The following is a 23,214-nucleotide window of genomic DNA, read 5'->3' on the forward strand; positions in this document are numbered from 1 at the left end:
CTTTCACAGCAGTGGGGCCCAGAGTTCACGCCGTAGGTTAAGCCTAAGCGGCGCCGCCGGTCCTGAGGAGGCGGGAGGATGCCACTGCTTCCTTCCAACGCGGGAGCGCCGCCGGCGCCCGGAGCGGGGCGGTGCCGGCGCCGGGGTCTCCCCGCCCGGGGGTTGCCATGAAACCGAGAGTGGCTCCCGCCCGCGGGGGCGGTGGCGGTGGTGGCAGCCGGGGGCGGCGGCAGTAGCGCTTCCTCGCCGCGCCCCCCGCCGCGCCCCGCACAGCCGGGGCGGCCCCGGCGCGGAGGGCAGCGAGCGCGGCACAGGTGCGGAGGGCAGCGAGCGCGGCACAAGTGCGGCGGGGCGAGAGCGGCACAGGTGCGGCGGGGCGGGCGGGGCCGGGGGCGTGCCGGGGAGCGGGGATGCACCCGCGGGCGACAGCGGTGGGTGCTGGCCGGGGGCGCCGGCCGCGGTCGGCTGACGGTGGGTGACACCTCTCTGAAGTCCCTCTCCTGGCCCCGCGGTGCAGAGGGAAGCCTGCGCGGGTCTTTTCCTTTTTTTGCGGCGCGTTTTTGCTCTGAAAGGAGGCGCGGGTCGCAGAGCCGAAGTTGACGTCCTGGGAGTTGTGCCTGGCGCGGAGGGGTCCCCCCTGGGCAGCGGGGCTGAGCCCAGCCCTGCCCGGCGCACTGGGGCGCGGGCGGGCGGCGGGAGCGCCGCGCTCCCTGCGCCAAGGGATGCGCCACGGCCGCCGTCCCCCGGGAATGCTGGAGGGAAAGACAGGCCCGGTGCCTGCCCCACAGGTTACAAGGTCGAAATTTTGGAGGCTGGGAGGAAAACTGAGCAGAGACTGCTCGGATGAATGAAGAATGCCTTTGCAGTGGCTCTGATCTTTTCAGATTGCAGGGAATTGTAACAAGCATCCCTACTGGTGTTAACTGAGTGCTGCTGGGGAGAGGGAATTTCCCCTCTGTTCTGTGCAGGGAGTCCTCCGATTTTCCTTGATTAACAGCACTCTGGGAGCATCTTGAGGCAGCAGGATTTAACCATACACTTTCAACACTCTTCATATTTAGAAGGAAAAATAAGGGCCTCCTATTGTTGGCACTTCTTGAATTGCTTTGCCTATTGTTAGCTTGGCTTTGCCTTCCCAGTGACAGCCAAGAACAACTTTGCTCGTAACTTCCGTTTTATAAATATGGAATGGCTGAAAGGAGTGCAACGATGCACTAAAAATAGCTGTATGTATTCAGGTCAGGCACATCTCCAGGCTGGCAGCAGTAACACAGTTGTATTTTTAAACCACCCCAGCTGATTGCACACCGAGCACGTAGGTTTTAGTGATGAAGGTAGAATTGAGACACTCTGGGATGTCCTTGTGCATGAGCACCAGCCTGGCTGGTATTGCACTTCATCTTCTTTTGTCTGAGGACTATGTTGCATTGTTGCTTTTGAACTTAGTGCAAGCTATGGTGGTCGTGTGTTGTACTCAGCCTGAGACCACCCAGGGTAACTTAGCTTTGATTGACTTATTTCATTTCTGTTACATGGAGAAGTGTTTGCTGTGGTGGAGGACCTTAGTGTGCCAAGAGCTGTGCAAGAAGAGGTCAAAACCACAGCCTTTGAGTGAAAGGAGTTTATGGTTCAAATCAGGAGGGAGGGATGTGCCTGCATGCAAGGGCAAGAGGAGACAGTGCAACCCTCTGGACCAGTGTGATACTCAGAAGCCAGTTACTCCCAGCTGCTTGGAAAAGGAGATCTTGAAGAAAAGGTTTGAAGTAGAATAGCCTGCTATTATCCCTCAGAAAAACCTGCCCTCCCAGCCTGCACTTGCTCAAATATATAACAAGGAAGCAACAGAGCTTCATACCTTTTGGCCAGAGATGAAAACAGTCCTTTTATGTCATTGGACAGGTGCAGGGGCAAATGGAGGAAGACTCGAACAGGCTTTGAAAGTGAAGAGGTTTTGGTGCAGTAGGAAAGTGGAGGGACAGTGAGAGAGGTGATGTGGTGATAGTTTTGGCTTAGAAAAATTATCCCTGTAGCAGCACCCAGGGTGGATAAATGAGCAAAATACTACATTTCCAGATAAATAAGTATTTGGAAATGAGTGTGTGTTCCATTCCTGGAAGTGTTCTAGGCCAGGCTGGATGAGACTTTGAATAACCTGGTGTAGTGAAGGTGTTGCTGTACATGGCCAGGGGATTGGAGCTACATGGTCTTTAAGGTCCCTTCCAACCCAAACCCTCAATTCGGTGAAAAAACAGAGAATTATGGAGATGGACAAAACTTTTATTTGTGTTAGTGGACTAGAAATACTGTATCGTACAGAGATATGAAGCAGGAAGTTGGTGAGATGCTGCGAAGATGTAATGCTTCAAGGCTGAAAGAGAGATGATGGTTATGGAGCTGAGTAGATTATGTGCTGGTTGTGTCATGTTGGGGCACAGGGGCTATGCAGAAGGAGGCCTGTGGGGGAAAAGTTGAAGGCAACATGCTACCTCCAGCCTGGTAGTCATCCATAGCCCAGGTATCAGAGAGGCTGTAGGAAGATGGTCTGTGGTGATAGGGCACATCTGTGAGTAGCTGTCAGGAAACTTAGCTGAGGAGGTGTAAGCTGGTAAAAGATAAGGTTCAAAGTAACACCATGAAGAAAGAAAAGCTTGTGGTGCTCACAGAAACTTTGGAGAGTGTGGTAGTAATTATAGAGCTTGGAAAGGGTAAGGCATGACATCCAGGAGGGGACAAGATTTTAAAGCTAGAAAGCTGTTGTTGAAGACTTTTGTCAAAAAGAATTTCAATTAAGTGCAGAGCAGAAACTGGACAGTTCTTTATTTTACCACACAGGCTCCCCAGTCAAGTAACCTAAGTCAGGAGCACAGTTCTTACACAGCTGGGATGGGTCTTACAAAGCTATGGGATGGATCAGGAGCTCTTCGTTCTGTGCTGCATATTGCTTTGGTCATTTGCCAAATTCTTTCAGCTGGCAGCTGCAGACTTGTAGGGTGCTTTATTTGTGTCCCACCTTTGAGCCTTCCTATAGCTCTCTATTGTCTTTGGTTCTTTGTCTGACCCTTTGATTTTGCATAAATAGACATAATTTATCATCAGTAATTTGCAACCGGACTTGCCTATCCCATGTCAGCCTTTTTAGCCACCAGCACGCTTGCAGCAAGTGTGGGGAGAGCCCTTCCCAAACCTTCGTTCATGAAGCCTAGCCATGTTGTTGATCATCAATAATTATTTGACTGTGGAGTGGTGTTCCTCTCTCCAGTCCTTCAGGCAGTCTGTATGAGTTGTAGCTTTTTGTGGTCTCCTAATCCTTTTGAGGCAACTGGTGAAAAACTGTGAAAGATTATTAATCACAGTGAGTTGTCAGTCCCTTATCTGTACCAGTTTGGGCTGCAATGTGCAGTTGTTCCACTCTCTCCTCTCAGCCCAGGAAAGAAGCTAACCTCTTTACCCTGGTGTGTGGCTAGGCTCAGGAAAGTGAAGAAACTTGAGTCATGCTGCATTGTTAATAAAAATGTTGCAAAAATTTCCAGTTTCCTCAGCTTGATCTTGCAGTAAATGTCTGAGAAACTGTCTGCACCTTAAACCACACTGGTTTTGATATGGGACTGCCCAGAGTGTAGTTAAGCATATTTGTCTCTGGGAGTGGACTGATACAGAAAGTTTTTGTGTGAATATACTGATGTTTGCATAGTGGGATTCTCTAAGGGTGAATATGATGGTGTGAACTTATTTTGCAGAAGATGATGGTTCTCACTCTTGTCTCCTATAGCCACGTGCTTGAAATTGGAATGTAGCCCTTTCTAACTATGAAACAAAAAATCAAGAGTTTAATATCTCGTTATTTTCTTAGAAACAGCAGTTACAAACAGTTGCCAGATCACGAAGGATATTATGGAAACCTACTGGACACTGCTTGTAAAGAAAATAAAACTTTTGCATTTGTCTGTGTCACTGTCATTGTCATTAAACCTTGTGTTATGGCAGTTTTTCACTGCGGAATTATGAACTTGGACCTTGATGATGCCTGAGATGCACATTCATGTCACTAGAAACAGCAATGTTGTTCACTGTCGGAAGCAATAAGCTAAAACTGGTGCCAACAGTGAGAGTGGGGTTGGATGCTGCTCAGGGTGTGTTTAGCATCCCTCTTTGTGGCATCTTGCACAATACCAAAAGGGGTGGGTCTGCCTTCCACCCCTCACAGCAGGTCCCTGTGGCATGCTCTGGCACTCATCCAGGCCTGTGGCAGTGCTGGGCCTTGCTGTGCCACTGCCTGGCTGTGGCAGCATGCACGGTCAGGCAACAGTACAACTTTTCACTGCTGATCACATTTAGAGAAGGAGCCATGTGAAAACACTGCTCCTGGTTCTTACCTCTGTAAGTCTGTTCTAATGGGAAGGACTTAAAAACACATCCTTTCTCCTGGGTTTGTCTGTTTGTTTAGAAAAGAAAATGGTGACAATCTTTGCTGTCACTGCTTTCCCAACAGCAAGTTCATAGGATCCCCAATAGCATTTGGGTTTTGACATTAGCAGTTATGTTTTCAGTGATGACTGTGACTAGAAAAATGTGTGTGTTAGAACAAAATCAGATGTGTGTGTTAGAACAAAATTTGAGCTCATTCTAGTAATTCAAATGAATAACTGTTGAGTTGATTCATAGATTTCTGCATAGATACTGGTAAAGTTCTTCATTAAGACTGAGTCAAAGGGTTGGGGTGTGGAAAATTAAAACTAAGAATCTCTTAAGCCTTGTGAATCACTTCATGGCCAAACCAACTGAAGTCCTGGATAGTGTTGTCTCCATGCTGCAGAGCAGGAGAGAAGAACTTGAAAGGCCGAAAGACCTAGTTCTGCAAAATGTGTAATGGCCTATTATTTGTTAGGAAAAGCAAGGACTCGCTTTGGCTTCAATTACACCAAAATATAAAAAGTGAAAACCTATTAGTTGTCCTGTTCTCCATCCATTACTGGTACTTTTTTCAGTAACTTCTGTTTCTTTATTTTGTTCTTATGTCTCTTTCTTTGTTCTGTTTCCTAAATGCTGTTGCTGTCTGTCTTTTCACTCAACTTCATCCGCTTGAACGTGCTTGAAACCTGGTCAGGGTTTCAGCACTGAAGTTGGTGCTGGACTGATTGCAAACAATAACACTGGCCTGTTGCTCTCTACTCATCTGCAGAGACAGATTCTTTAAAATTAAGATCCTGTTCCCACTCAACTTCTCCATTTGGGGATTTCCCCAAAGCTTCCCAGAAGCAGATGGTGCTTCCTGGAGCTGTGCTTACAGAGCATTACACTTCATGCAGCGCTGTCTTCTCCTGACAAAATCATCTGGATGTGTCCTTCCCTCGGAGCTGCCAGGTTCAAGGAAAGCCCACGTACAAGCTGTTGTGCTGTTCCAATGTCAGCCTGGTCAGACGTGCTGTATAGTCTACAGCTTCCCCAGGAAGCACCATGAGGACAGCTGTTCATGGCAAGGATGAAAGGACACCTCCTGTTTTAAAAACCTTGACTGTAGAAGTGAGCTTAGAAATGCAACTTGGATCAATTTAATTGATCTCATAACAAAGCAACATGCCTGCAAGTTAATGCCTTTCCTTTTGCCACTGACTTCATGATGCAATGACTAGTCTGTTCCAGAGCTTCAGGGAAGGTTCAGGAAAACATGCAGTAAGTTGAGCTACCTCCTGGGAGGGCAGATGGAAATTGAAATGTGTTAGAAGTGCTCTGGGAGCAAGCTTAATTAAAGGGAAAAGGCTAAAGCGGGTATGTGTTGCATTTATTACAAGATAGAATAGCTTTCTTTGAAAAATTAGTATTTTAACTAACAAGAAACTTAAAAATTATTGCTTTTATAGAAAAGAAATACTTTAGGGGATGAAGAAAAAAAAGCCAAGAAACCAGAAAGCAAGGGGAGGGGGCAGAGAAGGATAAAGAAAGAGGGGAGGAGGAAATGGAGCCCATGGCACTGCCACAAGGGCAGCACGTTTTGTGCTGGCAAGGAGGCTGATGCAGAGTCAGTGGAGAGATGATGGCTGCCAAGAATCCTGTGCGCACAAGTTCCAGCTACAAAATCATTAGGGTTTATATTATATAATTTAAATTAGTACGAATCCACATATAAATGTATATTTTCTTAAAATGGATTTTATTTCAGTTTGAGAGTTCTGTTTCAGTGTGAAATGCCCATGCAGCCTGCAGCATGAGTTGATGTGACTGAGCCATTGCTGTTTCCTCTGTGAGCCGCCACTTCACTTCCTGCAGCGAGTGGTTTCACCCAAGCACACCAAGGCTGCCTTGGAGGGATTCCCAGGGTTGGACCTGGGTTTTTCTTGTGTTCTTATGTGTTTCCTGGGGCCTATGCACTTTTTATTTCATCACATCACTCACCACTTTTGTGAAAGGTGAAAACTACTCATGGATAAAAACTGAGAAATGTCCTTGGTAACCTTGCGTTGCTCCAGATGGTAAAATCTGCAGTCCTTACATCATTGCAATAAGGCAAAATACTTTTCAGTGGCTTGCCTTTTATCCTGACACTTCTAAAACATTTTTCTACGTGATCTTTTCAAAGCTACTCTGGGGGATTTCCGCTCCCTTGCTGCCTTAAAATGCTCACACTGTTGTGTTAACCACAAAGCTTATGCTGGTGCACTCTGTCTCTCTGTCTCCTTTTCTCTCTCATTTTCTCCCCATTAAGGATTAGCTACAGTTTCCAGGTAAGGCTTTACCATAATGTGTCTCGTTAATGCTGTCAGGAGAACAACCTTGCTAGAATTATGTCTGATTTCTGAAGGGCTCTTCAGAGGTGCACTGTGGCACACAGGGGTGTGAGCAGCACAGGGCTGCATTTGGGGGAAGGCTGCAGACCTCAAAACATCTCAGGAACTGAGTTCACTCGAGAAGCGGCAAAGTGGTGCCACCGTGTCATAGGGGTGAGTGGCAGAGCCTTGTTACTGAAATCTCCGTTGATGCTTGGGAAGGTGCAAGCCAGAGGTTGGTACAAAAGTGATGGGAACACAGTTATTTCCCAGTTGTGAATGTGATTATTTTAAGGCAAAAGTTTTCTGTATTACTGTAACGATATTGTGTTGATGTGGTATAGTGAGATTTCTTGATAATGTAAAATTAATTAATTATTTTTAGAACATCCAAGGAAAGAGTAGAGTTAGCAAACAAGTAAACTGGCTGTAGAATCACAGATGCTTCAGCATCACATGCACTTCATTGGTTGTAAGAGTGTATTTTTAAATTTTTTTAGTGCTATCTGTGTTGTAATCTATGTCTTAAAAAGCCGATGAAGTCTAGTCTTATGGGGATTTATTGTAATGCTTGACTGTGCCTCTATGCAAAGGAAATCCTACCATCTTACTCTGGTTAGTGAAAATTTGCCTATGGAGATTAGCAAACTGATGCTTGCTTAGTAAGGTTTTATTGTGCCTTGACAATAAGGTACTATTGGGCTTTGAATAGGATAGTGTTGTCTATATACATAAGAAAACATTTGATGCTGCTGTCCTCTGCAGCAACATCCCCTGCAGGGGCTCAGACACATATCCAATAGGAAATTGTTGCTGTTAGAAATATTCTCTCCTGGGTACCAGGTGGTCACTGCAGTGCAGTTTTTAAGTGATTAGGACAACAGGAGAGCAGCTCCTGAGGCAGCCATGGTGCTAGGTGAAGTGGGAGTGAGCCCCGAGTATCACCAGGGGGTCTGTGTTGGTGCAACAGGGGGTCTTTCCCTCCACAGCCTCTGTTCTGGGGTGACAAACATGATGCAGCTGTATTTGTCCCCAAAATACAGTGTTGTTGTGAAAGGCCTTATAGCAAGTAGTAAATCCTACAATTTTGTTATTTAAATTAATATATACTGGAAGCAACTAATCTACCTCGCTTACAAGGCATCTTGGAGAGGGTCATTTTAATGCAAGGTGTATTCCCCTCCATCATAATTCTGCCTGTCAGCTCCCAATGAAATGACTTGATCTTAGACATCTAAATTTGACAAAACTTTTCCCACCATGACTAAGACAGGCTTCCAGTTCTGATTGACCATAAAAGGTAGATATTTTAGAGGCAGGGACAGGACATCTTCTAAGAAGCATCCCTACCAGGTGCCTTAGGGCAAAGCACTATATCTGAACTAGAGCTATAGAAATGTAGATGTATAAGGTTTGTTCTATGCCCTGTTGAATGTATTTCATGGAAGCATGATAAGTGAGGAAGCAATCACAGTGCTTTTAATACCCCAATCCTGGAGGGTAGCTGAGCATTACCCTCCCCTCATGCAGTGAACCTGGCAGAAGCCATGATCTCAGCTCTAATTTGCTGGGCACTGGGACCAAGGATCCTGTCTTCTTGCCCATGAATGATGACCAAATCTGTGATAATAATGCAGATATATTTACCTTTTTCAGACCAAAAGGCATAGGTGGCACCCAGTGCTTGTGCCTCAGGTCTGCTGTCCTGGAAGTTTTGATGCTGCAGCCTGGTGTAGTGGTGCACTCATAGCTCATAGGGTAATGTGCTGACCTTTCAGGGGGGTTTGGCTTCATGTAGGAGAAAACAGGAAAAAAATATTATCTTTAAAAAGAGCACCCACATTATAGGGAATGTTTCTTCTGTGTGCAGGAAGTATGTTTTTGCGGTTAAAAGAAATTAATCTATCCACAATAGTTCGGTGTGCCATCAGGTTTGCATGTGGCCTATGTCCTTGTGACTGCTGGTGCCATAGATAGGCAGCAGCACTGCTCTTTGAACATGGCTTTAAAATGTTAATGCCAGTTTATATCCTAGTAAGTCATGCCCATACTTACTTTTCTCCTTATTACTATGTTTTGCTCATGTCTTGCTCAGTTTCTGAACAGTCAGAAATAGTAAGTGGGGAGTATTTTAATGGAAAATGTTTGGGATCAGTTTGGTGTGGTGGTAGCTAAAATAGGATAGCCCACATTTTGTTATGAAAATTCTACCTTCTGGATTATTTCCAGTGGGGTTAAAGCATCTGCATATAAAGAGTTGCTCCAGAAGTGTTTTGCTTGTGCAGCTGTTGGTGCAGGCAGGGCTGGGATGCTAAATGGTAGGAAGGTGCAGCTGGGAGCTCTTTATACTCTGCTGCCATTGAGCTCCCACTCACCGGTAGCTGTTCATAGGACTTGGGTTTATCTTCTAGTGATTCATACTACTTCTTTTTATGTGTGGTCAGAATTAATTCCATTTATTTCAGTATATGGAAATCCAGTTTAATTTAATGTGTAGCATTTCAATCTCCATAGATTGGGGATTTTTGTGTGTGTGTTGTTGCAGTGGAGTTGCAGTGAAAATCCCCTTACTGCAGGCACTGTGTGTCTGCCACAAGAGCATCATGATGCAGAATAAGCCTGCTCTCCCAGCTATTTTAAAACAGCATTAGTTCACACGGATGTTGAAAAATCTCAGAATACGTAAAGACAGGACGCCTTCCCCTTGCTGTTAGCTGTGAGCAGGCAGAAGTGAAAGCATCCCTTATCCCCTACCTACGCTGGCCAGGCATTAGCGTAAGCAGGAAATTGATTCAGATAACCCCGGCGTGCTCTCACTGTCACCAAGAAGCACTTTTTCCCCTGACAGTTTCCCTTTGGTTTCAGTTCAGAGAGCCCAGGTGCTGCAAGGCAGAAGTGGAAGAAGAGCTTCTGCAATTCGCCTGAGTCACTGGTGAGCACTGGGATGGGAATTACTTGCTGCCTGTGATGGTTTGGATCACATCCCACTGAGTGCTGGCTGCACTAGGTCTGGCACAGAGCTGCTGTTTCTCAGCTCCTTTTCCCAGATGATTCACACAGGCACCTCTCCAGCTTGAGCAAAGCATTGCCATCCACAGACCTTCTCCTGGGGCTGCCCATTTCCTCCAGCAAAACAGCTGCAAACCCTGCAACAAACCTCCTGCAAGGCTGTCAGCAGTGGCAAACATTCCTGATCTTCTGGGCACGCAGAGATTTGCATTCTGCTCTCTGAGCAGGCAGGCTTACCTTTCACCTGAAATGCTCTTTCTTGTGCCCTGAGGTGCCCTCGGCTGTGCAATGCAGTCCTGAGTGAGGCTGAGGTGAAGGAGGTGCTTCATGGAGATGCTGAGAGTCTCCAGTTTTAGGTGTGGGATCTGGATTGGGTACATTATGAGGGTGTTTAAGGACATAAAGGCTCTCATTTCAAAAACAGAATTGGAAGGCATTGTATCACAGAGAGTGTTCCTTGCAGAAAGACATGGGAATGATTTGGTTGATTTAATGAGCAGTGAGAGCTCTGAAGGAGTAAGTAGACAGGATTTTGGGCTGGTGATTGTGTTTTTTCTTTATGTGTCTCATAACTTTTTTGCCTAAAACATCTGTTCACCCCAGCTGGAAGAACTTCTGGAGTTAAAGATAAAACACTGATTTTTTTTTAAATATGTTTTTACACTTTGTGGCATTAGCTTGCTAAACCTGCCATTGCTATAAGTACCAGAGTGTAATAGGACTCAGGAAATTGGATGCCATGTAAATGGGAGAGAACACTATTAACAGAGAGGAAGGAAACTTGTTTATGGATTCCCACTGACTGACAACAGAACGAGTTCTTAGGCAGTTCATCCTGTAGATAATCTGTGCTGTGGCAATTAATGGTGACAGCTCTCCATCTGCCTCTGAAGCAGCAGGCATGCTCTGCTGCTGGCATCTGCTATTGAGGCAGCCCAGGCACAAGGCTGGTAATCCCTCAGGCTGCATTTTGGCATCTCTGGTTGATGTGAGGAAAAGTGCTTAAATGTTGGGGAACAGGGAACCCCATTTTCAGAGAACAAAAGGGCAGCTGTTTAAAAATGAAAGGAGCAAATGCACAACCATTTCTGGTTTGAAGCAGTAGGTTGTTCATTTGGAGGGACCAAACAGGTAAATTTCAAAGTCCAGTTTGAATAATAAGCCTTTATGGCTGAAATATGATTAGGGTTCATATTTGTGAGGGCTGTCAATGTTAGGTGATCAGTTGTGCTGGAGTATGTCAGACATTCAGCCTGGTGGAGAACAAGGAGACTCTCACAAGCTGGGAAGGTAGATACTGTGTACAACCACAAACAAGGGTGCTAAGTTACAGGAGCACTTAAATGTTTGCTGTGGAATACATTTTAGTTGTTTTGGCTTGGTTTTTAATCAGGTACATTAACTGTCCACAGGATTTCCTTGGCCAGTATTGGTTGTTGAAGTAGACAGGAAAATGGATGTTGTTTTCTGAAACCTGAGGTGGTCTGTGGTAGTGCTGAGCTGTGCATAGCACAGCACTAGAGCTGCTTTCATGGGACAGGAACACATTGCAGCAGGGAGGAAGGGCAGTGTACCAGTACTTGGCATACTGTTTCATGCCAGCCATAGGGTTGGTGATGTGTTGGCCCTGCTTCCTTCCAAAAGCAGCAGATCCCCTCAGTGACCTTACAGGAGACGAGTTCTCAGGGAGGTGCTGATGCCAGAAAGAGTGACTCCAGTGTCTGAGAGGGCAGCTGATGCACACAGAGGACAAATAGCATCCCATAAAATTTAACTTTCCTCATGAAACAATGTGAGAGCTTAGGTGCACTGTGCTTTTGTACATATCTTGTAAGGAATATCTCTTCTGAGTGTAAAGATGCAAGAAATACAAAGCAGAGTGGCTCTAGGTCTTTAACTACTTGCAAAAAACTACTGCAAGATTGAGGGACTGATGGCAAATCTCAAGGTTTGTGTCTTAAGGCTGGAAACAAATGTTGATGGTTTTTCCTATTGGAAAAATGTTAATTGGAAAATTAGCATTGCATTCCTGTGCCACGTATGAGCTGTGGTAGGTTGAAAGAAAAACTTACGTCACACTTCTGATACAATCTTGCTTTTCTTTCTTTTTTTCTCACCAGTTCTTTCAGCCAAGGACTTGCATGTAATTAAGTAAAACTTTGAAACAATAGGAGTTTACTGCTATAAATGAGGGAACAACAGGAAGAAGAAAGAAGTCAAGTTAAGAGGCTTCAACTCCTATAACACTTAAAACTGAAGGTAAAATCCACTTGCCTTTTTTTTGTATGATCCGTGCTGTGAACCACAAAGCCACCTCCTGCTTGAACCAGTGCAATGAACTTGTGAAGTCATGTGGGTGGGCTGTACATTAAGTGTAGACTTTTCTATTGAACTTTAGGGGAAAGACTTGGCCTCTGCTTTCCCCAACCGTGTCTGACTGCTGACTCTTGGAGTTCTTTCAAGACTAAGAACTGCTGCAAGAAAATAATAAAAAAAATCAAACATAAAAAATCTCTATTTTCAGATTGTGAAACTCTTTTCCAAAGAAATGTGCTTTGATGCTTGCCATGTAATCATTGTTTTGCAGTTCTTAGAGCATTCGGTTCTTCTTCCTTAGCTGGTGCCGTGTTTCTCTCTGGAACCTGTCTCACCCCTCTGCCGATGCCAGCCCTCCCGCGAGCGGCACCCTGCTGCAAGCGGTAGCTGGGGCAGCATGGCTGCCAGTGAGTATTTGAAGAGATTCTCCCTATGTCTGGTTCCCAGTGCAGCTCCCATGGCCTGTGACGAACCTGCTGCTCTCTCTGGCATTTTCACACGCCAAAACTCTGCCAACACCACCTCTCTGGACTTCGAGCCTGATGCGGACTACAAGTTTGTCGAAACCTTAGAGGACCGGTACAAGTGTGCCTACTGCCATCTCGTCCTTCACAACCCCCACCAGACGGGATGTGGGCACCGATTTTGCCAGCAGTGCATTCTTTCTTTGAAGTGAGTGCAAGCTCCCCATATTCCCTTTCCTGAAAAAAATCAACAACTTCTATAAATCTGCAGTGAGTGCCATAATATTACTGATCCAGTAACACACTGAAAGAGTCAATGGAAAGACTCCAGTGAACTCAATGACTGTGTCCTCAGTGTTTTAAAGGTGTCTTTAAAGACCATACCCAGCGCTGATGAACTGCAGAGAAGTCAGCATAAAGAAATTGTTGATGTAAGCTGAAGCACTACTGTGTGAGATGCTGTTTCAGTCTGTCTGTCTATCATGGTGCTCTGCAGAGAAGTTTGTTGCATTAAAGTCTCATGGTATAGGCACTGGTGGTTAGAATAAGCTCTGTTCACTTCCTTCTGTAAATTTCTTTGATTTTAGTGGAGTTATAAAATTGATGTTAGTGTTATCTGATACTGTTCAATCAAATAGCAAGGCTGCTGGCATCCATCTGCTTGGGAATTACTTGCTACAAATGACTTTACCCCACAGACCTGTCTGGGAATACATTATGTCCTGTTTGCTGTTCCTGAGGGCAGGATTTCTCCCGGCAAGGCTGCAGAGGAGCCTGTTTATGTGGATGAATGTTGCTAATTACCTTTTGAGAATTTTAGATGCTTCATATTTGTGGTCTTCTCTCTGGGTTGCCTCCCTTTTGTAATGCCCCAATAAGTGTTTTCCTGCCCCTTATTAGAGGATTTCTCAAAGCCTTTTAAGACAGGAGCCATTAGATATTTTACTGGTGTAGCAAGCAGGGCACTGTTTCTGCTAGGCAAAGGCTGGGTTTAAAGCACACAATGAGAGTTTTTGAGATACAACATTTGAGAGCAGCAGATGGCCAGAGAGTGACAAAGTCCTCTTAATTAAAAACCATCTTACAGTTTTTACCAATTAACACCCATAGGACAAACTCTGCTTTTTGTTACATATTCACAGTTGCAGCTTAATGCCCTTGTAGAACTGTGGGCAGAATTTAGTTGTGTAGTTGCCACATAAAAGTGTTTTTGAAGCACTTTTTTGTTTTTATGCTATCTGGTATCATATGACTTAGAGTCAGATTATAGCATAGTCCAATTTCATAAAGTAAATCACATTTTCTGTGAGTTAACATGACTCTTGTTTTGATCTTCTTTAGAGAGTTAAATGCAGTACCCACCTGTCCTGTCGACAAAGAAACAATAAAAATGCATGAGGTAAGCAGCTATAGCTTTACTTCAGCAGTCAACATCTGCATGGAAAAGGCAAGAGAGCTGAGAACAAGGTGACTCTTACTCCTCAGGGCAGAGCAGCTTTTTTTTCTCTGAAACAATGCTAAGAGAAGCAGTGTACTCAGTGCTGCTCTCCCGGAAGAGGAAATATGGCTGTAAAGATTTATTTTAGACCATATGTTCTGACGGTATTTCATTTTAGTCTTCTCTGTTTCCGGTAAAGTGTCAAAGAGTTGCACAAAGTTCTAAATCTTCCCTAGTCATCAAGTGTCTATTTTTTAGTGGACAGTTTATTGACTTGCTTTTATAATGCCTCATCTTTCTGGGTTATCTTCTTTATTTCGTTGTCTTTGTTTTCACTTGGCTATAATTCGGTGCCTTAACTATCTCCATGAAATCTCATTAACTGTGCAGACTTAATTTACTTTTGGGTAACTTTGAGAAGAAAAGATGAGTTCTTCCTTTTTATTGTGCAAGCCAGTGTTGGTTTTGTTTGGTTGGTTGGTTTTGTTTATGTTTGGGATTTTTTTGTGTGTGTTTAGTTGGTTTTTTTGTTTTGTTTTGGAGTTTGGTTGTAATCACAGAATCACAGACTATGCTGAGCTGGAAGGAACCCACAAGGATCATCGAGTCCAACTCTTAAGTCAATGGCCCATACAGGGGATTGAACCCATGACCTTGGCATCACTACAACCAAGTTTTAACCAACTGAGCTAATCTCAGGGTCAATGGATTCATTTATCCTTATTTCTATGCTAAGGCTTAAAAGTATACTATATAGTGGGTTGTGTCAGAATGAATTTTCCAGTGAAATGAAATGTCTCCTTCCTTTCTGTCATACTCCTGATAGGAAATTGTAATCAGACTGTCCACATGGTTTTTGTTTTTACTTTGCCATCTTCTACTTTGTGCAAATTTTGATGACAACAGTGCAACATTTATAGTGCTCCTTACAGAAAGATCTCTAAATAAGACTGGAAGTTTGCTCTGGGGGCTTAATTTGCTTCTGCATACACAACTGAGAACGGTAGAAAGGATATCTCAGCATTGTCTTCATTCCAAAGGCATGCTGTGCTGCCTGAACATCGTGGAGCGTGCACAGAGCTGGGTGGCCTTTGGGACCTGTTGGCTCCAGGTGCTTTCTTCTAGATACAGGCAGGCTCTGACAGTGGTTACATAGCTCCTATGCTATTTATCCTGCTGGCTGTGGGATGGGTCAGTATCTGTAGAATAACTATATGGGAGAAAACCTCTATGCTTATTACAAAATTCATATATGGTTTAATTTATATTTATAATATAAATTTTCAATATGAATTATCAAGAACCATACTTACAATTATGGAGTCTACAGTTGCATGCTTAGAAGATCTGTAGTGATGTTTTGCTCCTTTATATTATTTATAACATCCTTGGTGACTGCATATAAAGTCTGGTTTGCTTCCTTTACAGGTATTCAAAGACAACTGCTGTAAAAGAGAAGTTCTCAACTTGCATGTGTTCTGCAAAAATTCTCCAGACTGCAATTCAAAAATAATTCTGGGACGATATCAGGTTAGTTTGCTTGATCAGATTTTGATGCCTTTGCTTTTTATGAGAACTCTGTGTATTGATGATCAGCTAAATTCCAGTCCTTGTCTTCAGAGATATTGTAGCAATGTAGTTTAAGTACTTAAAATAACAAATATTATGGCTGTTACCTTGTTCCAGCTTTGCCTTTGGTTATATTTTTTTAACAAAAATCTTTTGCTTTATGTTGTTTTAGTATATCCACAGTGTCTGTACATATTCTGTATGCTTAGGCACCATGTGATTGTTGATTCAAGGAAACTTGCCAAGTTATACTGGCCATTTGGGCCTATTTTTGGGGTATCAATTGAATGAAAAGTGAAAGTCATACAAAGGACTCTGCTGTTTCTGTGTCTCTGTTGCACACTGGAGACACAATGAAATACTTTGGAGTTTAATTTGCTGTTGTGTGTTGCAGGAGCATCTTCAGCAATGTTTGTTTGAAAGCATGCAATGCACTAATGATGGATGTTGTGATCAAATTCTTCGGAGAGACTTGAAAGAGCACTTGAGCCAGCACTGTAAATTTCGAGAAGAAATGTGTCAGTACTGTAATATGTATGTGGTGTTCATTAACATAAAGGTAAGATTATAAAGCATTCTCTGGAATCCATAGCATGGGTTTCCTCTTGATGCTGCTGAGTGAAAAGTTTCCAGCATTGCAATGGACTTAACAACTCCTGAAACAAGATTTGGCTGGGTAGCTGAAGGAGAAAGTATGATAAATGTGCTTTAAATAATACTGATTACTGATGATCTCTTATGAACAACAAAGTGATATATGGCTTGCACTGTATGTTTGGGATTACTTTTCGCATAGCTTCCTCTAGGTATACTGCTTTACAAAAAATGAAAACCATTGCCTTGTTCTGTTTCTTTTTCCCCAGAATCATGAAGAAAATGACTGTCCTAATTATCCTGTGCCTTGTCTCCAAAATTGTTCACAAATAGTTCTGAAAAAAGAGGTACTATTATTTTTTTCATATACTGTGATTCAGCAGATCACATGCATTTATGAAAACTGAAAGCTACATTGCAGACCACATTGGCCCATGCCAATAAAATTTCATTGCTCTAAGTATTTTCTTTGTTTAATTCTTAGAGGGATTGTCTCCCATCTTTTAAGTGGGTTATTTGGTCACTGTAAGCCATTGGTGTTTTGTAGTATGGAGAAATAACTATCTTGCTTATTGACTCTGAACAATCATTTTCCTGTTTAAGTGAATAGTGGTGTCATGAAAGTGGCTTTTATTCATCTCTTTTGCAGGCATTCAGATTTTATCAGTTCATCAAATTACTTAATATTTATTTCATCATAAACTTCTTTATTAACACACGCAGATTGAGAAGCACCATGCTGTGTGTCCTGAGGCAGAAGTGGACTGCCCATATAAGCAGTATGGCTGTCTTGCAAAGGTACTGTTTCACAGATCTTTTTCTGTACTGGGACTGGACTTATCTCCCAAACCAGAGTCAGAGCAATTATTTCAGAGTAATTTAATTAGTGTAATTAGTTAAAATAACCAATTTATGTCCTTTCACAGCCTTTTCTAGTATTGGCTAAGATGCTGTACTAGAGAATCAGGACTGCCATTCCCTCACTTTTATAGCACAGAGACATTTTTATTGTTTCCACCAACAAATCTTTTGCTAACACCTTCAAAAATATGCTTGTCTTATTATTTCATTCTTTCACTTCCTCCTCTGCCTCACTAAGGTTAAAAGAGGGAAACTTGCTGAACATGAAAACACTGCCCTGAGGGAACACATGCTGCAGATTTTAGACAAGAACTCCCAGTTGGAAGAACAGGTAAGTCATGTTTAATGATCACTCTTTAGCAGTTCTTGAGGAGAGGACGAGATGAGATTCTACATTTGCTGCCTGGTTTATTTAGCTCAGCTACATTTTAGAATACTGTTCTTATGGTATTTGCAGACCTGAGAAGTCAGAATAAGCTCTCCTAGTAAAGTCAGTCAGTTACGTGGGAGCCTCTCTGTGCTCAGGCACACATATTCTCCACTGGGCACTGGGGGAGGCTCATTGCCACTGCTTACCTCATTTGCTTTTGGTCTCTGCTTACAGGAGATAGAAGGTTTGGAGATAAAGTGTTTTAAAGTTTCATTGGCTGGTAAGGTTGTTCCAGAAAGGAGCCTTTACCTGCTCAAGTCACCCACTTTGTATAGTGCCAGCAATACAGTATAGCAGAGCCAGTTGCGAGCACCTTTCTGCTCATGATCACTTCTGTGGCTCCCTGCAGGTGACACTGGGTGTATGCCCAGTCCTAAGGTGAATGCATTCAGACTGTTGGTGGACTTCCTCTTCGCTTGTTTATGCAAAAAATCAGTGTCCCAAAGCACTGTAACTTGGTTTGGAAGTTTGTGTCCCACACTGACTCATCACTTTTACTAGTTAGGCCTCAGCAGAGGGAAAAAAATGTCTATACATACACACAGAAACACACATGCACATGTAAATATATATTATCCCACTTCAGAGCCAAACAGATTGTCTTGATGGGGATGAGAGATACAAGCCTCTTTGCAACTGTAGCCACACAGATCTATTCAAGAGTCTGATTGCCTTATGCTCAGTTCTTGCCAGTGCTTATCCACAAATTGTGAATTAAGTAGTGCTCTATTTAGCTAAGTTAGAGACTTTGCATTGTAAACTTTTCCACTGCCACTTACGTTTTAATTTCTTTATGGTACATTTTGGTGTTCCTTAGCATTTATACTCTGATTTTTCCATCTGTAGATATCTGACCTGTATAAGAGCCTGGAATGTAAAGAAATTAAAATCCAGCAGCTGGCAGAGGCCATTAAAAAGTGTGAGAAAGAATTCAGACAGTTTACACAACTGTTTGGTAAAAATAGCAACTTGATGGTAAGCACACAGGTGAGACACTGATTTTACCTTTTTTACCAATTGCTTTCTTACATCCTGAAATATGTTTATCCAGTAGTAGTTATCATTAATAGCAAGGCAGTGATGAATCTCCATCAGCCTTTCTCATTTTTTTTACAATATGGTATTGTCTTTTCATTTTAATCAATAAAGAAGTTTGGATACCTGATCTGGGCAAAAAGCACTGTACAAATCCTCATGGTCAGATACCCGTGGCAAATACACTGGTATAAATTTGAGTAATCAGTTGAGTGCAGTGATGCAGCATGAATGGGTCCAAATGAGGGATGGTTTCTTGGTCCATAAATGTGCTGAATGAATTACGAAGAAGCACTGAGATATAAGTTCCTAAGCCAGCAGAGCTCTTTGAATGTGCCGTATAGACGATAGTGCTGACATGCAAAAGACTTCATTAACTTAAATCAAAGAAAGTGGCTGATTTTATGATGTCTCTTGTCTCTACTTCCGACCCTCTTGCAATGGCATGAACTGGGAAGGCTTTGGCCAGTCACCTGGATAAGTCTGCACGCCTGGAATCGCAAGTGAAACAGCTAATACAGATGGCAAACCAGCAGCAGAGTAAATTAGACTTGCGGCCCCTGTTTGACACAATTGAAAATGTAAAACAGAAGATTGCCCTGATGGAGGCATACGATCAGCGCTTGGGTACTTTGGCACTTCTGGTTCTTTTCTCTGTGGGGGGTTTTTGCTGATTTACTCGTGTCTAAGTAAAGGCTCTGGTGCTACAGTCATTGCAGCTCTTCACTAGGAAGGGCTTCCTTCTTGCATTCTAAGACCAAACTGGTGGTGTATGCTGTGCTCTCCCACCTTCCCCAAATGCACAATGTCTCCCAAATACCCATGGCACTGCAGGGCCAGAGAGCTGGCCTTGGTCCAGCTGGTGCACTGTGATGAAGGCCATGGTGCTATCCATATTCAAGCATTCAATCTTCTTTGTATTTACCGTTTTTCCTTATTCAACTACCAGCTGCAATTACAATTTCAAAAGTTAACTGCTGTAGTAACACTAGCTCATAGCCTGTACTCAGAGTTGGGTAGTTAAGTTTTGCCACCTTGGGTCTGGGAGCTCTTTTTGTCCAGTGCTGTTTTATTTTACCAAATTTTTGTCTTTTTTGTTTGTTTGTTTATTTTCCTATTTCTTTTTTTTCCCCCTTCTTTCAGCTGTTTTGGAAGATCAGTCCAGCAAACACGATCTCCAGATCAATATTCACAAAGCACAGCTCAATAAAAATGAAGAACGATTTAAGCTTTTAGAAGGCACATGCTACAATGGGAAATTAATCTGGAAAATCACAGACTACAAGATGAAGAAAAAAGAAGCGGTGGAAGGCCGTGTCCTCTCCATAGCCAGCCAGCCCTTTTACACCAGCCGCTGCGGGTACAGGTTATGTGCCAGAGCGTACCTGAACGGGGATGGCTCAGGAAAGGGAACACACATCTCTCTCTACTTCGTTGTGATGAGGGGGGAGTTTGACTCACTGCTGCTGTGGCCTTTCAAGCAAAAAGTTACACTTATGCTCTTGGACCAAAGTGGGAAAAAAAATCATATCGTTGAAGTCTTTAGAGCTGACCCCAACAGCAGCAGTTTCAAAAGGCCAGATGGAGAAATGAATATCGCCTCTGGATGTCCACGCTTCGTGCCACACACGGTCCTGGAGAACACCAAGAACACCTATATCAGAGATGACACTCTGTTTTTGAAAGTGGTTGTGGATTTGACTGATCTGGAGGAATTGTGAAAAGTGTTCCAAATCAATGTGACTGCTTTAACCATTTAGAACTGCTTTCTTGGTAACTACCAGCCATGCAATAGTGAATTGCCACCAGTCAAGCTACTGAGAATGTTTCACAGCTTGTGGACTCATAACAGATAATGAATTGCCAAAGCATCAGCCTTTCCTTTTTTAACCCTTTTTTGAAAACCGTGTTTTTAAGGCAGCTAGAAGTCCAGTTTGATGCAAACATACATTCTATCCATATTGGCTCAGTCCAGGCTGGGGGGAATGCTTTTCTCCCATCACCAGACTGGCATTTGGAGATGAAACTCCTCCAGTAACCTCCCTGGAGCCCAGGCAGGCCTGTGGGCTCCCATCTCTCACACAGAAGTGAAGCCATGCATTTCATCTGTCATGTGCCAGTGCATTTCATCTGTCTGCAATGGGAACATTTCAACATTAACAAATTTGAATCAATGTGTCTTAATGCCTCCATCTCCTGGATTTTTGAATTGGGGAGAATGGCTTCAGTTAGGCAGGGAAAACATTTGCAAAGTACCTTGCATCTTTTTTATTTGTTTTTCCAGAAAGCCCAGAGGAAGGTGCCAATGTCTCTTACTTTTTTAGCCTGGTTTTTCAGCTGTATAGAATACCACCAGGTTACAACATCTTTCTTATGTCCTTTCTTTTCCTGCCTAGTGCCTTGGGACTGATTTCCATTAGTGGTAAACATCCACAGTCCCCATCTAAAGCCAAAAGCTGCAGGCACTTCTCACCTCTCAGGGCATGGCCAGAGACAAGGCACTTGGCCAGCCTGCCAGCTCTTGGCTGTGCTGTTGGAAGAGGGGCAAAACTCCTTTTACTTCCACATCTGTACAAAGGAGATGTTTTCTGGCCTACCAGCTCTACAAAAGGCAGGAAGTGCTTTGGATATCTGCTTGGGAAAAGGCCTACATAATATGCACTGTTCTTCTCTCCTGGAAATTTGGATGTTTGGGGAAGAAAGGGGAAATGGATTAGGAAGTGAGGTTGCAGTAAGAGCCCAGTTCTCACAGGGAGTGCAGCTCTAAGTGTTTGTTGAAGGGTGACACAGCCACTGAGTAACAGCTGCTGACTGTGATGCCTGAAGATCTTAATTTTCATTCCAAGTTCCTTCCATACTGCAAGGAAATGTGTGCATTGTACAGGGTTTATTGGAGATGCACTAAAACCACCAAGATCAGGCACTAGGAACAAGTGACACAGAATACATGTGCCTTTTTTTAAAGCCTGTAAGAGAGATGTAATTTTGCATGCTCAGTCATTTTGTTATTACACGTGACAGAATTTTGCATCTCTCATCCCTCACAGATCAGGTAGTGAAACACCATAGCATTATCCATTGCTCCAAAGCATATCAAGAGACAGCAGGAAACTAAGCTAAGTTTAGAGTAAGAGTAAACTAGGCAGGACAAAAATCAAAACGGGGCGCAGACTAAAAGGTATAAGGCAGAAAATTCAAGAGGGCAAACATAGCAAAATGAAAAATGCCCTCTCTGTGCAGGATGTTGATATCAATTGACGTAATTCAAGGTTTGGTACTAAGATGAAGGCAAAATACTGTATTTCATATCTGCAATATTATTGCTAGACATTAACTTGCCTACATGGTTTTCAGGACATAACTCAGACATATATATGTTTCCGAATTTGGGGGCGGAGCGGAAGAGACCTTAGTAATCTGTACCTCATGGTGGGTTAGCACATCTGAAATCTTTGTTTTGATCTAGAAGTCCTTTTTGGTTTACAGTGTCTGGATGTACTGAGCCACGATAGGGGCTTTCCTTGTTCCCCGGGGACAGATGGCAAGGAAGACATTTTTTTCTTTCGTACCAGCATGATTGACTTCAAGAGTCATTTCAGTTGTACAACAGAAAGAATGAGGCCTCACATCCCAACCACTGTTACAGAAAAAGCAAGCTAGGTTTGACAGTGGTGTGGCATTCTGTGATATCAACCCTGAGCCTTGGACATGGATTTCATGTCTATTATTACTTCAGTATTTGTCTTGTAACTTTGAAAGTGACACAGCTTGCATAATAACCACTAATAGCTGATGGAATGTACCACCCATTTGTCCTGGGACTCCCCAGTACAGTGGGTGTAAAATACAGAGAGTGACTGAGAACTCGGACAAGCGAGGGAGGCAAGATGGAAAGGATGTGGTCTGTATCCTGGCAACTTTCCAGCATTCTTCACCTCCAGCACCCCAAGCATAAAATGGGGATAATAATACTTACAGAAGTGTTAGGACTATTTAAGTGTTTGTGAAAAAGTTTGAGCATGAAAAGAGCTAAGTATTATTAAAACTCCATTTCTAATTGTTAGAGTAGGTGATGGCATAGTGACGTGAATAAGTGTTAAGTGTTTTCCTGGAAAGATTTTGAAAGCATGTTCGTTTTTAGCCAGTTTATACTGCAATCTCTCCTCTACCTACTGGTTGGGTTTAGGTTTTTGCCTCAGATATTCCTTTTAAAATTTTGAAGCACAAATGATTCATCCTGGGTGTTAAAACATCCCTTTTGAAATACTGTTTTATAAAGAATTAGTTGAGAAAATTGATTTTTTTAAAGACAACCTTCTTTGAATTGGTTCTTTTATTACAATAATTGAGAGACTTATGTTAAAATTTTCAGCGATTTTTTTACTACTTGTAAACAGGATTTTAAAACTCACCTCCTTCCCAATAAGGAAAAAAATTGTTGTATAGCATGAATTGTCAGGAAAAATTTTGATGTTGCATGAAAAATTACCAAAAAACTTTTCAATAATATTGTACTGGGTAAGTAACCAAAAAAGCATAGGGTATTTCTACATCAGCATACAGTATGTTTCTAAGGTATTTATTGACAGTTTGTAGTTGTTTGAATATCTCTTACTACAATGCAGGCATTTTCTAGCCAAATGTCTTCACTGTGTACATAAACTAATGTAAGAATAAATAATTTTACCATCCTTCTGGAGTGTGTGTTGCCTAATATTCATCTTGGCTGGATTGAAG

The 23,214-nt window shown here is 42.9% G+C and overlaps 1 protein-coding gene across 6 annotated transcripts; it reads left to right on the plus strand.

The window, feature by feature from the left end:
* Window positions 1–242: 242 nt before the first annotated feature.
* On the plus strand, window positions 243–23,165 carry TRAF5 (TNF receptor associated factor 5). Of its 6 annotated transcripts, XM_071577978.1 has the most exons (13): window positions 6,611–6,719; window positions 9,627–9,693; window positions 11,891–12,029; window positions 12,534–12,758; window positions 13,892–13,949; window positions 15,417–15,518; window positions 15,952–16,116; window positions 16,421–16,498; window positions 16,875–16,949; window positions 17,251–17,343; window positions 18,289–18,429; window positions 18,936–19,104; window positions 19,621–23,165. In XM_071577978.1, the coding sequence occupies exons 4-13, from the start codon at window positions 12,544–12,546 to the stop codon at window positions 20,196–20,198; spliced, it is 1,674 nt and encodes a 557-aa protein (XP_071434079.1). In that variant the 5' UTR covers window positions 6,611–6,719; window positions 9,627–9,693; window positions 11,891–12,029; window positions 12,534–12,543; the 3' UTR covers window positions 20,199–23,165. The 6 variants fall into 6 exon arrangements, with proteins under 6 accessions (XP_071434100.1, XP_071434070.1, XP_071434079.1 ...); XM_071577999.1 differs by lacking the exons at window positions 6,611–6,719; window positions 9,627–9,693 and adding an exon at window positions 243–314; XM_071577969.1 differs by lacking the exons at window positions 6,611–6,719; window positions 9,627–9,693 and adding an exon at window positions 281–366.
* The last annotated feature ends 49 nt before the right edge of the window (window positions 23,166–23,214 follow it).

This window comes from Pithys albifrons, chromosome 2 (assembly GCF_047495875.1).
Source record: "Pithys albifrons albifrons isolate INPA30051 chromosome 2, PitAlb_v1, whole genome shotgun sequence".
Taxonomy (NCBI): Eukaryota; Metazoa; Chordata; class Aves; order Passeriformes; family Thamnophilidae; genus Pithys; species Pithys albifrons.

Bases quoted from the DNA above. Each gene is read 5' to 3' on its own strand.
- TRAF5 (XM_071577999.1), top strand. From the start codon at position 12,544: ATGGCCTGTGACGAACCTGCTGCTCTCTCTGGCATTTTCACACGCCAA. The intron at 13,950-15,416 runs GTAAGCAGCTAT...CTTCCTTTACAG, and splicing joins AAACAATAAAAATGCATGAG to GTATTCAAAGACAACTGCTG. The intron at 16,950-17,250 runs GTACTGTTTCAC...TGCCTCACTAAG, and splicing joins AGTATGGCTGTCTTGCAAAG to GTTAAAAGAGGGAAACTTGC.